Below are 15,000 nucleotides of genomic sequence, written 5' to 3'. Positions count from 1 at the left end.
CAAGTTTGGTGACCCCTGCTATAATGTGACGAAGCCACTGAAATCACTTTTTCCGCTTTCACATTTGCATGTCACGACCACATGCGCTCTATGTAGATCAGGGGTGGGCAAACTCGGTCCTGAAGGGCCGGTGTCCTGCATAGTTTAGCTTCAACTCTAATCAAACACACCTGAACATGCTAATCAGTGTCTCCAACATCACTAATTATCTATAAGCAGGTGTGTTTGATCAGAGTTGGAGCTAAACTGTGCAGGACACCCGCCCTTCAGGACCGAGTTTGCCCACCCCTGATGTAGATTATAAATATAGCTGCAGGGCGCACATTTGGTATAATCCTCTGCAAGTCATCTGTCCTTGTGTCTTCATTAAGTCAGTGCTACAGCCTAGCACCTCAAATTTTATACCTGAAAGTGTCCTAAGTTAAGATGAAATTACACATTTTTTCGAATATATTTATAATTAATTAAAACTATTAAAAACAGGGACTACGTTGAAGGAAAGGGAAAGTGAGAAGCTCTTATTAACCATTTATGATCTTTTTTTTTCAGGGTGGAATGTTAAAGTATTTTAGGCTACTCAGTTCAACTGGACTTAATATTTTTACAGGTCGAATTGTTGACGGACCTGTAGTTTATTTATCACATGGAATGAAGAGTTAACTAAATTACAGGGAAAGTTATATTCTGTGGACACGAGAACTAACCGAGTTCGTGGCGCCATCTAGCGGCGGCGTGTGGATCTGTCCCGAAAGTGTAAACCTATTAAATATTACTTAGGTCACTATTAAACTGCTAAACATTTAAACGGATAAAACAAAAAATTAAATTTAAATTGTGTGGCCAATAACAAATATTTATATAAAGAATATTTATTTTTTTTAGAATGATGATTTCTATTATTTAAAACACACGTGTATAAATGCATGTATATAAATATATAAATGTTTTATATTTAAAAAGTACAAAAATCTAATAGCCATATTTTATTTTTATTTAGTGGTGTTTATTTTGTTTAAAAAGAAAACACAGTCAGTAACAATTCATGCACACTGACTCCAAACATTTGAAATAGTATTGAACATTATGTAGACTTTAGTTTGTTGTTTCAGTCAATGTTTATTCCTCTTTCAGAATTCTCCAAACATTGCTCTGGAGGCTCACGCCATCAAGGCCAGCAGCTTCAATGGGATGACCTGCACTCTATTCCAGAAGCTTTCGCCTGAGCGGACGATCCTGGCTCATCATGGCGAAATCAGCCCTGAACGGCAGCTCAGCTTCAAATGCAATGTCACCAGCAACCTGTCAGCGCTGGCCCTCAAGGTGAGCGCTCCGTTTCAGTAGGGTTGTCAACATTTATTGACTTCGGTACCAATCAATACTGAAATTGTAAAAAACCTCCATTTCCTGCTAACATATGAGCGCTGTTGAATATGTTCTTAACCTTTGTGTATTGTTCAAATTGACTACACATTTGTTATGTTTAGGGCTGTTTTTGCCCCCATTGACTTCCATTATAACCACATTTTTTTGATTGCAACGCCTTCATGCGTCATGCGTTTTAATGGCACCATCATACATTCTTGATTGTTGGTGGTTTTCCCTGTTGGGAAGAAGTACAATGTGTAATTTTTACAGTTTATCATCAGTTAGCAGCATTAACCCTTTAGATAGGCCTGTGCAAACACGTTTCTGGCTTTTATGTGGAGTTCTATGGAGTAAAACAGCAGATTATAGTGTGTGTGCAGAAATACACTTACTATGTTTACTATGCTCTTAGATATCAGCTGCTTATTTTGATTTTCTTAAACATATTACACACGCACACGCGCACACACACACACACACACACACACACACACACACACACACACACACACACACACACACACACACAACATGCTCCATATAGAAGGCAGAAACTATGCTTTTTTTTTTCATCAGTTCACCACTCTTCACCACTGTTCATAAGGTGCAGACTTGTGCTGTGCCCCAATTTGCATACTTGCATACTTACACATGTGCTGTGCCTTACAATTTGCATACCCAATTTACATACTTGCATAATACTATGTTTAAAAAGTATATACTTTTTGGTGGAGAAAAATGTTTGTTGTTTACACTTTTTCCTAGAGTTTGTAGATCTAATCAAACTCACGTTCAACGCACAATGTATTGTGGGCAATATAAGCGGTTATAGTAAGGATGGTTTAATTTCTAATGGAAATAGTAGACCATCTGGGAACCTTTGGCATAGTCTTTTCACCCTACTACGGTTTTGGACACACTAATTCAATTTGCGAATACTATTTAGGATGGATAGTATGTAAATTGGGACGCGTGATTATTTGGTGTCATGGCTTTGCTATTAAAAAATTTAATAAATGCTAGCCAGAAAAATTACACATTGTACCTCTTCCCAACAGGGAAAACCACCAACAATCAAGAATGCATAATAAAATGGTGTCATGACTTTACAATCAAAGAATGACATTATAATAGAATTCACTGGAGGCAAAAACAGCCACAAACATAACGAAAGGGTACTCAATTTGCCCAGAGTGTATTGCTGATTTTATTTATTTATTTTTTTAAATATTCTCTATAATAAGCATTTTCTCAAAATGTGTGTCAGTAAGATTCGTCACCAAAAATCTTTTCATTTGCTGAAACACAGAGAAAGCTGTGACCAAATTAAGACTACAAATCACCCCAGAGTGGATGAAAACATCCCCAACAGCAGCACACAATGGTTAAATACTGCTGATTGGCCATTGTGTTCACACACTCATCAGAAATGACTGTGATTGGCCACATCAGTTCACCACCCTTCACCACTGTTCAACAAGTGCAGACTGGTGCTGTGCCCCAATTTGCATACCTATACTACGTCCTAAAAGTATATAATTTTTTTGTGACGAAAAATGTTTGTTTACACTTTTTGTAGTTCTGATCAAACTCCCGTCCAACGCGCAGTGTATTGTGGCCAATATAGTACGGACGGTTCAAATTTCTTAGAATTTCTAATGGAAGTAGTAAGCCATCTGGGAACCTTTGGCATAGTCTTTTCAACCTGCAACGGTTTGGGACATACTAACTCAATTTTCAAATACTACTTGGTACAGATAGTATGCGAATTGGGACAAGTGTTGTCACGATGCTGGAATTCGATACCAATCGGTACTAAAAAGTCCATTTTTTGCCAACATTTGAGCGCTGTTTAGAGTCATAAACTTTTTTGCACAGGCCTATCTAAAGGGTTAATGCTGCCACCTGATGATCAACAGTAAAAAATACACATTGTAGCACTTCCCAACAGGGAAAACTACTAACAATCGAAAATACATGATAATATGGTGTCATGGCTTTGCAATCAAAGAATGTCATTATAATGGAAGTCAATGGGGCAAAAACAGCCCGGACACACACACATACATGCATATATGGATATATATATATATATGCAGCCTTTAGGTGCAGTGCTTGATTGTCAGCACACATAAGAGAAGTAGTTCTTCAATCTAAGATCTCCAATAAAGCTGTGGAAGCAGGAATAGATCCATCATGTTTTGACAGTGTTGTTATTGCGTGTCTTCTGCAGAACACCATCGTGGAGGCGTCTCTTCAGCTTCCTCCAACTCTCTTCTCCTCTCTGGGAAGCTCAGGTCAAGCAGAAGAGGCCGTTTATAAGCTTCATCTGCTGGCTTTTCGCAACGGCAAACTCTTTCCTCCGACGGGAAACGCCAGCATCCTCAGTGACGGCAGCAAGAGGAGGAGCGTCGTCACTCCAGTCATGATCACAAAGATCGGTAAAAACACACTGCTTCAAACAAACACACACACAGTACATGCAACGCATTAAAAGGGTCTTTATTGATATTGCATATGCTTACAGAGTGAAATTTCAGAAGAGCAAACCAGTAAATCATTATTCATTCATTCATTTCCCTTCGGATTAGTCCCTTTATTCGTCAGGGGTCGCCACAGCAGAATGAACCACCAACTAATCCAGCATATGTTTTACAAAGCCGATGACCTTCCAGCCACAACCCAGTATTGGGAAATGTCCATAAACACTCATTCATACACACGCTCATAGACTACGGCTGACCTAGTTTATTCAATTCGCCTATAGCGCATGTGTTTGCACTGTGGGGGAAACCGGAGCACCCAGAGGAACTCATGCCAACACGGGGAGAACATGCAAACTCCACACAGAAGCACCAACTGACCCAGCCGGTGCTTAAACCAGCGACCTCCTGCTGTGAGGCGACAGTGCTAACCACTGAGCCACCGTGTCGTCCCTAGTAAATCATCAAATATATAATTGACCATATATAACATTGAAATTTTGATATTTGTGCTGTCAAAAAATGTATCCTGCTTTCTGACCAGCGTTCTGAACCTCACAATCTGAATTTCTGGGTTTGAATTGTTGGATATTTAGTTTGATGCTCCGAATTTCTTCATCATTTTGAAAACTTGAAACTGTATTTTTACAAACTGCAAAATCAATTCACTCAATTTCAGATGTTTTTCCAGTTAAGAAATTCATATTTAAAGCAATTTTTAACAGCATATAATATTCATTCTTTCATTTTCCTTCGGCTTAGTCCCTTTATTCATCAGGGTTCACCACAGCGGAATGAACCGCCAACTTATCCAGCATACGTTTTACACCGCGGGCGCCCTTCCAGCTGCAACCCAGTGCTGGAAAACACCCATACACACTCATTCTCTCACACACACATACACTACAGCCAATTTAGTTTATTCAATTCACCTATAGCACATGTGTTTGGACTGTGGGGGAAACTGGAGCACCCGGAGGAAACCCACACCAACAGGGTGAGAACATGCAAACTCCACATAGAAATGTCAACTGACCCAGCTGGGTCTCAACCCAGCAACTTTCCTGCTGTGAGGCGACAGTGCTAACCACTAAGCCACTGTGTTGCCCTCATATGATATTTAGTTTCATTAAATTATCATTGTCAATAATTCAAATTCAGGTTGTTTTGTCATATTTTAAGCTCCATATACAGTTTTGAAGTCTGAAATATTACCCCCCCCCCCTCCCCTGTATATTTTCCCCCTATATGTTTAACAGAAAGATTTTTTTCAACACATTTCTAATCATAATAGTTTTAATAACTCATCTCTAATAACTGATTTCTTTTCTCTTTGTCATGATGACAGTAAATAATATTTGACTAGATATTCTTCAAGAGCCTAGTATTCAGCTTAAAGTGACATTTAAAGGCTTAATTAGGTTAATTAGAGTAACTAGGCAAGTCAATGTATAGCAGTGGTTTGTTCTGTAGACAATCTAAAAAATAAATAGCTTAAAGGGGCTAATAATTTTGACCTTAAAATGGTGTTTAAAAAATTAAAACTGCTTTTATTCTAGCCGAAATAAAGCAAATAAGACTTTCTCCAGAAGAAACAATATTATAGGAAATACTGTGTAAAGTTGCTTGCTCTGTTAAACATCATTTGGGAAACATTTAAAAAATAATCCTGATTGCTAATAATTGTGACAACTGTATTTCTCCTGGAATTCAGAGGGGTTTCCGCTGAGGGATCTGCAGAGTCCGGTGAACGTGACGCTGCGGCGCTTCATGCAGGGCTCAGATGCTGTTCCTGCGTTCTGGAACTTCAGTCTTCAGGGTGGGCAAGGCGGATGGCAGAGCGACGGCTGCAGGATCCTCCATCAGGACGACAACTTCACCACCGTGTCCTGCCATTCACTCAATAACTACGCCGTGCTGATGGTGAGAGCGGCTCACGTTTCACTCTGTTCTCCACTGAACCTTTTTCACAAGACTGTTATGACGCATTTAGCGGTCATCATAAACTTAAATCCTTGAATGTTTTTAATATTTAGATTTTTTTTTTTTTTAGAAGATGCATGTACATTTATGTATGTATTATAACACCTTTGCATAAAAAAAAACTAATTACCGCTTATGCGAGGTGTTTCTAATGCAGTGTCTATAGGACAGGGCAGTAAATTTGACATTGTTCTCTCTTCCGGCTGCCGTTATCAGTCTCGCACTATTTTTTTACTTTTTCTAAAAGTCTTGATAACAGCATCATGGAGTTTTTCTTTTATTATTTCAGCCAATAGCATTGTAAAGTGATTTATTGTACTGTCCCATTCACTGCGCTCTTAGTTTACCCTACTATGACGACTTCTGCTACTGACAAACCCTGAAATGTAAAAAGGGTCTATACGCACTGCTGTTTGTAGTTACTTTTAGGGGACGTTCGCATATCGTGAAATAAAGCGGGTCGACTCCTTTCACCATTTTCATTTTCGCGCTCCTGTGGTGTCTGTTGTTGCTAGGCAGAGGTGTGTAGAGTATCCAAAATCTGTACTCAAGTAAAAGAAGTATATTTACTTTTTTCTTTTTCAAATATTTCCCAAATGATGTTTAACTGAGCAAGGAATTTTTCACAGTATTTCCTGTCATTTTTTTTAGGCTTGGGCAATGTCGACCAATTTGTCATTGTATGATGTCTAATGTGAAACATCACGATGGACGATGGCATCATCGTCGTAGGCGGCGGTGAATTAATTATTTATGAATGAACAGTTGCCACCGGTCAATCACTTTTTCCGCGGGACTAGGCAGAGTGATCTGTGTCGTTATAATGGCATCGACAAACTTAGTTGGTAAAAAAGGTGCACAACCAACAAGAACCAGCCAACAGTATCTGAGGTTTTCACTAAAAGTACTAAGTACAAGTGTGAAAGCAAAAGATCGAAGCAGTGTACTGACGCTGTGACACGTTACCTGATAGATTCAAAAGACCGAAGAGTCGTTAAATAGAGACAAGATTAATTAAATATCTTGTTTAACACCTATAGTGAGACGCGATCCAGCAGTACATCTTTGATAAACTGTCAGACGTGCACTGCTCTCTGGTATTTTGTGCTCAAAGCTGACTGCCTGGAACTCAGACGTGTGCATATGCATGAGCAGATGACAGAGTGTGTATGTGCGTGCGTGTGAGTGCATGCGTGCGTGCGTTTTCAGCAGTATAGTGTGGATGGAGGGCTTTTCAGAAATGCTAGATGAAACGCCAGTGTGGACGTGGATCATTTTGTTCTAAAATGCCATTGTAAAACTAAAGGGCATCACACACCAGATGCGGCGCAACACGGCGCGCACATGACAGTCGTGCACATTCGCATGATATTTAAAATGAAACCATTCAGATGGCGTTCTGTGGCGCGGCAGAAATATGAACAGAGTCCTGAGTCGTGGCTGGGCGTCGCGGACAGCCGCCGACTTATGACGCCGGTGTGTGTACCCTGATAGAAACCTATTTTTAGAATTCTGAAATGAGTGGCGCTGCGCGTCGCCGAGCGGCGCATCTGGTGTGCGACCTGCTTAAGAAGTACTGTATCAGTGTAAACGGGGCCTCGGCGTGTATTTTTCGGCGGTGGGCGATTGCTTTGTATATCGACCCAACCCTAATATTTTTATCTTCTGGAGAAAGTCTTATTTGTTTTATTTCGGTTAGAATAAAAGCAGTTTTACATTTTTTAAGACCATTTTAAAGGTCAATATTATTAGCGCCCTTAAGCAATATATTTTTCGATTGTCTACAGAACAAACCATCGTTTTACAATGACTTAATTAACTTAGTTAAGCCTTTTAATGTCACTTTAAGCTGAATACTAGTATCCTGAAAAATATCTAGTCAAATATTATGAACTGTCATCATGGCAAAGATAAAATAAATCAGTTATTAGAGATGAGTTATTAAAACTATTATGTTCAGAAATGTGCTGAAAATCTTCTTTCGGTTAAACAGGAATTAAGGGGAAAATATGCAGGGAGGCTAATAAATCAGTGTGGCTAATAATTCTGACTTTAACTGTATGTCCTCTTGTCTAACAGGATCTGAATAAGACAGGGTACAACGTGTTCATCTTCAGGCCTCTTCACCCTGTTATCTACGCCACCGCATTGGTCCTGGTGCTGTGCCTGCTGTCAGTCATCGTCAGCTACATCTACCATCACAAGTGAGAACTGAACACCTTCACGTTCTCTATTTTTGCATGCAGACAGACTGAAAACACATTTTAGTGATGCACTATTATCCTATATTATGTTTGTATTTTAATCTAATGTTTGAAAAGTGCCTAGATTTTGGATTTTACACATTGAAAGTATGAAATGAACTTCTGCAACTTCGTCATTTCTTCTGTCCGAAAGCAAAGTGCAGAAACTACCTATTTGGTTGAATTTGAGTTAAGGCCTAAATTGAGCTTTATAACGTTTTCTCATATGACAAAGTCTCCTAGTTCAGTTTTTTTGTACAATTTAAGAGTAATAAAGAAAATAAACGAATTCCTGTATATTTGACTGGCTAGTTTCTCAGTTTTAGTGTTTATGTATTTACTGTAATTTGCTTTTATTGGGCAGAATATTTGTTCAATTTAATACAGAGTTTCTTTGTCCAGTCAATCGCATTTATAGTTTATCTCTACATGCTGTTTTAATGCAGTATTCGATGTGTTTACAGATCAGTGCGTATCAGTAAGAAGTGCTGGCATATGCTGGTTAACCTGTGCCTGCACATTCTCCTCACCTGTGCTGTGTTTGTGGGTGGCATCAACCAGACATACAACGCAAGTGTTTGTCAAGCGGTATGTGCCTTTTTTCTACATTTGCATTAACTCTTTCTAAAGGTTTCTCAGCACAGACTGCACTGCTCATATCTGAGTTTATATCCGATATTTCTAAATTAACAGTGGAAATCTGTGGTTCATTTAATCACCCAATATGCAGCAGATTCTTATTTTTAGATGAATGTTAAAATAAATAGTAAATATATATGTGGGTGCACATTACCAGAGAAGTCACTATGAGAGTTTTAATATGCAAACCCAGGGAAGACAAAATTACCTGTAATAAAACACTGTCTGAACTCGACAATTTTTCTGTATCTTTCTTTTTTTAAATATCTATATATTTGAGTCTGGCCAAAAAAATATATATATAATAATAAAAAAATATAATAATAAAAAAATATCAAAGTAATATAAAACTAGTAATTAATTATTAATAAATTAATTATTCATTATTTAATTTAATCATTTATTCCAGTGATTTTAAAGCTGAATTTTTAACTTCAATAATCCAGTCTTCTGAGTCGCATGATCCTTCAGAAATCACTCTAATATTAGTTATTATTTTTATTAATGGTAATAGTAATAAAATCAATAATGACAGGAGTAATAATTTCATTTGAAACTACATACAATAAGTAAGCAGTTATTTAAAATGTAATAAATATTTAACAATTTTTTTAAACTTAAAAAAAAAAAAAACGTGAAAAAAAAAAAACTGGCCCCAAACTTTACACCGGTAGTGTGTGTATGTATGTGTGTGTGTTTGGAAATTGTGGAAAATTTCAAAAGCCTTTATTCACATGGCTTAATCTTAAAAGAAACCTACGTGTTTCGGCAGAGATCTGCAGATCTTCATCAGGGTAACAGTGATCATGTGCGTTTAGAGAAGAGAGATCCCTGCCGAAACGCGTAGGTTTCTTTTAAGATTCAGCCATGTGAATGAAGGCTTTTTAAATTTTCCACAATTTCCGAGTGCCTTGGACTAATTTCTGTTGATGTTTTGATGAATCCCTCACCCAAAGAGCACCGACCAAATATTTGAGTTACCCCTGAGCGTTTTTCTGGATTTAAATAAATAAAATAGTTTTTATCAACACGTGAAAAAAAAATACAGGAAAAATAAAGCAGAAAATGTTAGCAGTTTTAAAACCTTGACTTTTCCAAAACACAGTAAACCTTAAAACCGGTTATCATCCCATGCCTAGTTGTATATAGTTCAAAATCTAAAATGTTCAATAAAAAAATAAAAGGATGAAAGCTGCATATTGTATGGATGGTGTATATGAGGGTGTTCATGTTTGCGTGATGTGTTGTGCTGCTGTGTCCTGCAGATGGGGATCGTCCTGCATTACTCCACTCTGGCTACAGCGCTGTGGTCTGGAGTTACGGCTCGAAACATCTACAAACAGGTGACACGCAAAGCCAAACGCTACGAGGAGCTGGACGAACCTCCACCTCCACCCAGACCCATGCTCAGGTAATCAGGAGAAAAGAGGCAAAATGCAAAGTAGGGCTGTACGATTAATCGAAAACGAATCGCAATCTCGATTTGATACGTTTAGGTTCAATTTATTTATATAGCACGTTTCCAACCACCACAAGGCTACACAAAGTGCTTTACAGAGAAAATACAAACGGTATGGGCATAATAAACAATAACAGCAATAAGCACATACTGTAATTTGAGAGAGCATACAAGGTGTAACAAAAAAAAGCTGAAAAGTTTTGCTTAATTAAAAGATACTACCACAGTTGACCACGCTGACAAGATTAAGAACAAGACAGTTTTAGTTACAAACTAGCTAGTACTTACAAAGCCCCTAGTTAGTGTGGACTTTACCTTCCCGTTTAAGAAAGAACTTTCAAACACCTGGTTCAACTCTACCCAGGAGATAACTAATGCCATAACACACTACCTCGCTAAAGACACGGTGCCTTTTAATGGAGTGACCAAAGAGGGATATACAGGGTGGCTAATAATTCTGACTTCAACTTTATACTGTGGAAAAAAGGATTTTATACATATTGTAATAAATGCATATACATAATTAATGAATATACTTAAAAGCAAGCATGTGTGGTCTGATTTATTTCAGGGACAGAATTAATCATTTTACACACATGATGCCCTAGAGGCAAAACTGTGTGGGCTTGAAATTAAGTTCCTCTGCTGTCCACTTGGTGTCAGTAAATATACGATAAAAAATGATGTGCTTGAAGAAAAAAAAAGTCAAATTATATATACATAAATAATTATTTTGCACCGTCGTGTTATGTTGTTGCCTGAATAATAATGATGATAATAATAAAAAAAAATTGTGTAGGTCACTATTGGAATTGTGTAGACAAAAAATATATAAAAACAATTTAGTTGTACAGGTTAGGAAATATGTGAGGCAAGTAAATTAGCACTAGTTACATCTATAGTGAAAAAAATTTACTTGCTAGTACTTATCGACATATTGATAATCAGACATCATACTCCAACATTAATTGTTGCCTTAAAACACTGTAATTTTTATAATTCTGAGTTTCATTTTAGCTTTTATGCTTTTGTCTTTATATATTTGAGTTTATTTGTATTTGTCGTGTTTCTTTAAACCTATAATAAGTAGGTTATTTTGATTTTTAGGTTGATTTTAATTATTTAGCTTTGTTTTTAACCAGGGCAAAATTAGCAGTAAGCTCTTTTTAGCAAATATTTAGATTTTAACTCTTAATGTTTCTCGTAATTAAGCTGTTTCTTTTAATGATTCAGTTCAGATTTTTTATATTTCAATAAATTAATAATAAATATTTAAATAATTTAGTATGCGCTGAGTTCAATATGCAAATCTATGGATGACACCATCTAGCCATATTTAGCAACTAAAGCAAATCTTTGCTATTTTGGATTAATAACTGGCAACACTGTTTAACACTAATGATGACAATTTTTTTTTTTTTTATTCTAACGTTGTTGTTTTAGGCAAATTTCCAAACTTCAGAGCTGTTAAATTAAACATATTTGCTATTTTGAGATAATTTTAGACAGCGATCATGTGGCAATTTGTGATTTCCTTCTGTGCAATACTACTTAAAAGTCCACTAATGGACGAAATTTATTCATTTTAGTTTTTTTTAAAGTGTGGTATTTTTCATGTATTGTACTTTGGCCTTAATTCTAACATATTTATTTATAGGCCCAAATGGTTGAAACGGTTGTTGTTTCTTCTACAGATTCTACTTAATAGGTGGAGGTATACCCATCATTGTGTGTGGAATAACAGCTGCAGCCAACATCAAAAACTACGGCAGTCAAGTCAATGCACCTTAGTAAGTATCAGATTTAAGACACACTTTAAGCTATACCTTATAATAAAATTCAAGCTAGAGTTCTCGATTTGAGAAAAAAATATATCTATTGTACCAGTTGTCATTACTGATCGATTACACAAAGAAAAAAAGAAGAAAAATAAACAGTCTCCTGTGCATGACAGATCTCTTGTCTTTTAATCTTTAGCTTTTTCCTTTAATGTAAGGAAATGATGGCAATGAGTGTGTTTCCTTAAAGGTAAAGCTCTCCTTTTGGCAAAATTAACCTTTTCAAACCCTGTATAAGACAAATATCTTTATAAAATATTAATGAAACCGTTGAAAGTATCTTCCATCCAGCTTTTATTAACATTTATTCACGTTGATCAGTGAACAGTGTTTTCAGTAGTCAAATTTGGTCCAGAAGCACAATAATGCTTAAAATTGTTTAAGACGAAAGAACCAATGAGGTTCATTCTTGCATTTTTGAGCTTCAGCAAGAACCAACGAAGTTAACTCTTGCATCTTTGAGCTTCCCCAAAAACAGATGAGGTTTATTCTTGCACGTTTGAGCTTCCTCAAGAACCAATGAGATTCATTCTTGCATGTTTTAGCTTCCTGAAGAACCAATGGGGTTCATTCTTGCATGTTTAAGGTTCGCAAAAATGAACCTCATTGGTTCTTGCCATGTTTGAGCTTCAGCAAGAACCAATGAGATTCATTCTTGCATGTTTTAGCTTTCCCAGAAACCAATGAGGTTCATTCTTGTATGTTTTAGCTTCCCCAAGAACCAATGAGGTTCGTTCTTGCACGTTTGAGCTTCAGCAAGAACCAATGAGGTTCATTCTTGCATGTTTGAGCTTTGGCAAGAACCAATGAGGTACATTCTTGCATGTTTGAGCTTCCACAAGAACCAATGAGATTCATTCTTGCATGTTTAAGCTTCGGCAAGAACCAATGAGGTTCATTCTTGCATGTTTAAGGTTCGCAAAAATGAACCTCATTGGTTCTTGCCATGTTTGAACTTCAGCAAGAACCAATGAGATTCATTCTTGCATGTTTTAGCTTCCCCAAGAACCAATGAGGTTCGTTCTTGCATGTTTGAGCTTTGGCAAGAACCAATGAGGTACATTCTTGCATGTTTGAGCTTCCACAAGAACCAATGAGATTCATTCTTGCATGTTTAAGCTTCGGCAAGAACCAATGAGGTTCATTCTTGCATGTTTAAGGTTCGCAAAAATGAACCTCATTGGTTCTTGCCATGTTTGAGCTTCAGCAAGAACCAATGAGATTCATTCTTGCATGTTTTAGCTTCCCCAAGAACCAATGAGATTCATTCTTGCATGTTTTAGCTTCCCCAAGAACCAATGAGGTTCGTTCTTGCATGTTTGAGCTTTGGCAAGAACCAATGAGGTACATTCTTGCATGTTTGAGCTTCCACAAGAACCAATGAGATTCATTCTTGCATGTTTGAGATTCAGCAAGAACCAATGAGATTTGTTTTTGCACCTCAACCATGCTTGATTAAAAGCCTAGAGTAAATTTGTGTCCTCAGTCATTTTGATTCATATGGATTTATTATTTAGTCTCTTTACAAACATTTCATTTCATCAAATTTGAAAAAGTGTGAACAGCCTTTTAGCGGAGAAAGCAAAATCTCTCGGATTTAATTCATTAAAAGATCTTCATTTGGGTTCCGAAGATGACCAAATTATTCATGGCTTTGGAACAAAATGAGTGAGTAAAGGATGACAGAGTTTTCATTTTGGGATGAACTAACCTTTTATATCTGGGTTGCTATTACTGACAGACTGTACAGAAAGAGCCAGTGTGTTCCTCTAGGCTCTTTCCAAATCCCCCTGTGAGCACTTCTTGTCATTTCATAGTCTCTCTCTGTCATGAGAAATTGCTTTTACTTTTGCTGGAGCCGAACGCCGCTGCTCTGTAAAGTGCACAATAATACTTCCGTTGAGTCCTTCTGATGTTGTGAACCTAATTATGAAGCTCTATTTTTGGCTGGCCACCTTGTGTCTGCTGGTTTCCCAGACTCGCTTCCTTCACTTGTGACAGCTGTTTGCATTGTATAACAGCATGCTTTAATTTGAAAATCCAGACCATCTGAGATCTTTGGGGTTTAATTAATCTCACGCTACCGTGACAAGAAGAAGAAGAAACGCTCTACTGAGCATCGAGAAACTCATAAGAGTCTCAAAATTCTTTACTTTTTCTTATATTAGGCTCTTGATGTCATTGTTGTAAGCCATTATGATTTAAATGTAAGATCTGCATTTAGAAGCTGACCTAAGTTGAGTGACAAATGCTGATATATATAAGTAAATACTGAAACTATACACGTAACTTAAGACCGAACAACATCGTGCAAGATATTGTGCAGAAGAGGTTAAAACAAGTAGTGCAACATGATGTGTGGTACATTCGCAAGTAAGCATTGTTTTAATTGTTGAGTCCTTGTAAGATGGTGTTTAAGTAGTGTTTGGTGCATATATAGAGAGAAGAGTGTTTCTACAGGTGGTTTGTCAAGCCCACTCACCTGTGTGAAGCACACTTTATAAGTACGCAATGTTTGTTTTCTATAGATATGAGTGATTGTAAGAAAGTATGGTGCAAAACTGGTGGTGCAAGTGTAAGTTAAAGTGTCAGAGATGAAAGAGTGTGTTTTCTACAGGTGGTTTGTCAAGCCCACTTACTTGTGAGGCTCACTCAAAAATGCATGATGTTTTGAGGTTTCCATGTGGTGTGGTTGGGAGGAGAGGAGCACATTGATAAATAAGTGCACAACTGAAATAATCTCAGTAAAGCAAGCACTGAGAAAACATCTACTTAAAGCTGACTGTGCTATCGCTATTGTCTTTCCTCAGCTGCTGGATGGCATGGGAACCGAGCCTTGGTGCGTTTTACGGCCCTGCGGCCTTCATCGTTTTTGTGGACTGCATGTACTTCCTCAGCATATTGATTCAGCTCCGTCGGCACCCTGAGCGCCGCTTCGAGCTCAAAGAACAGTCCGAGGAGCAGCAGCATCTTTCAGTAACTGAAGCCAC

General features: G+C 37.4%; 1 protein-coding gene across 1 annotated transcript in view; it reads left to right on the top strand.

The window, feature by feature from the left end:
* The window catches only part of LOC130232484 (adhesion G protein-coupled receptor A3), a 79,965-nt gene that overhangs the window by 63,422 nt on the left and 1,543 nt on the right, over positions 1 to 15,000 (top strand). Inside the window, exons 12-19 of the mRNA XM_056462422.1 lie at positions 1,132 to 1,320; positions 3,599 to 3,806; positions 5,563 to 5,771; positions 7,911 to 8,035; positions 8,539 to 8,662; positions 9,979 to 10,124; positions 11,867 to 11,962; positions 14,821 to 15,000. The exon at positions 14,821 to 15,000 is cut by the window's right edge and continues 1,543 nt beyond it. Of these exons, the coding sequence (XP_056318397.1) occupies positions 1,132 to 1,320; positions 3,599 to 3,806; positions 5,563 to 5,771; positions 7,911 to 8,035; positions 8,539 to 8,662; positions 9,979 to 10,124; positions 11,867 to 11,962; positions 14,821 to 15,000 (1,277 nt within the window). The remainder of the gene's footprint in view (positions 1 to 1,131; positions 1,321 to 3,598; positions 3,807 to 5,562; positions 5,772 to 7,910; positions 8,036 to 8,538; positions 8,663 to 9,978; positions 10,125 to 11,866; positions 11,963 to 14,820) is intronic.

The sequence above is a fragment of the Danio aesculapii genome, chromosome 7 (genome assembly GCF_903798145.1).
Source record: "Danio aesculapii chromosome 7, fDanAes4.1, whole genome shotgun sequence".
Taxonomy (NCBI): Eukaryota; Metazoa; Chordata; class Actinopteri; order Cypriniformes; family Danionidae; genus Danio; species Danio aesculapii.
This window is presented reverse-complemented; position numbering and strand designations above follow the sequence as displayed.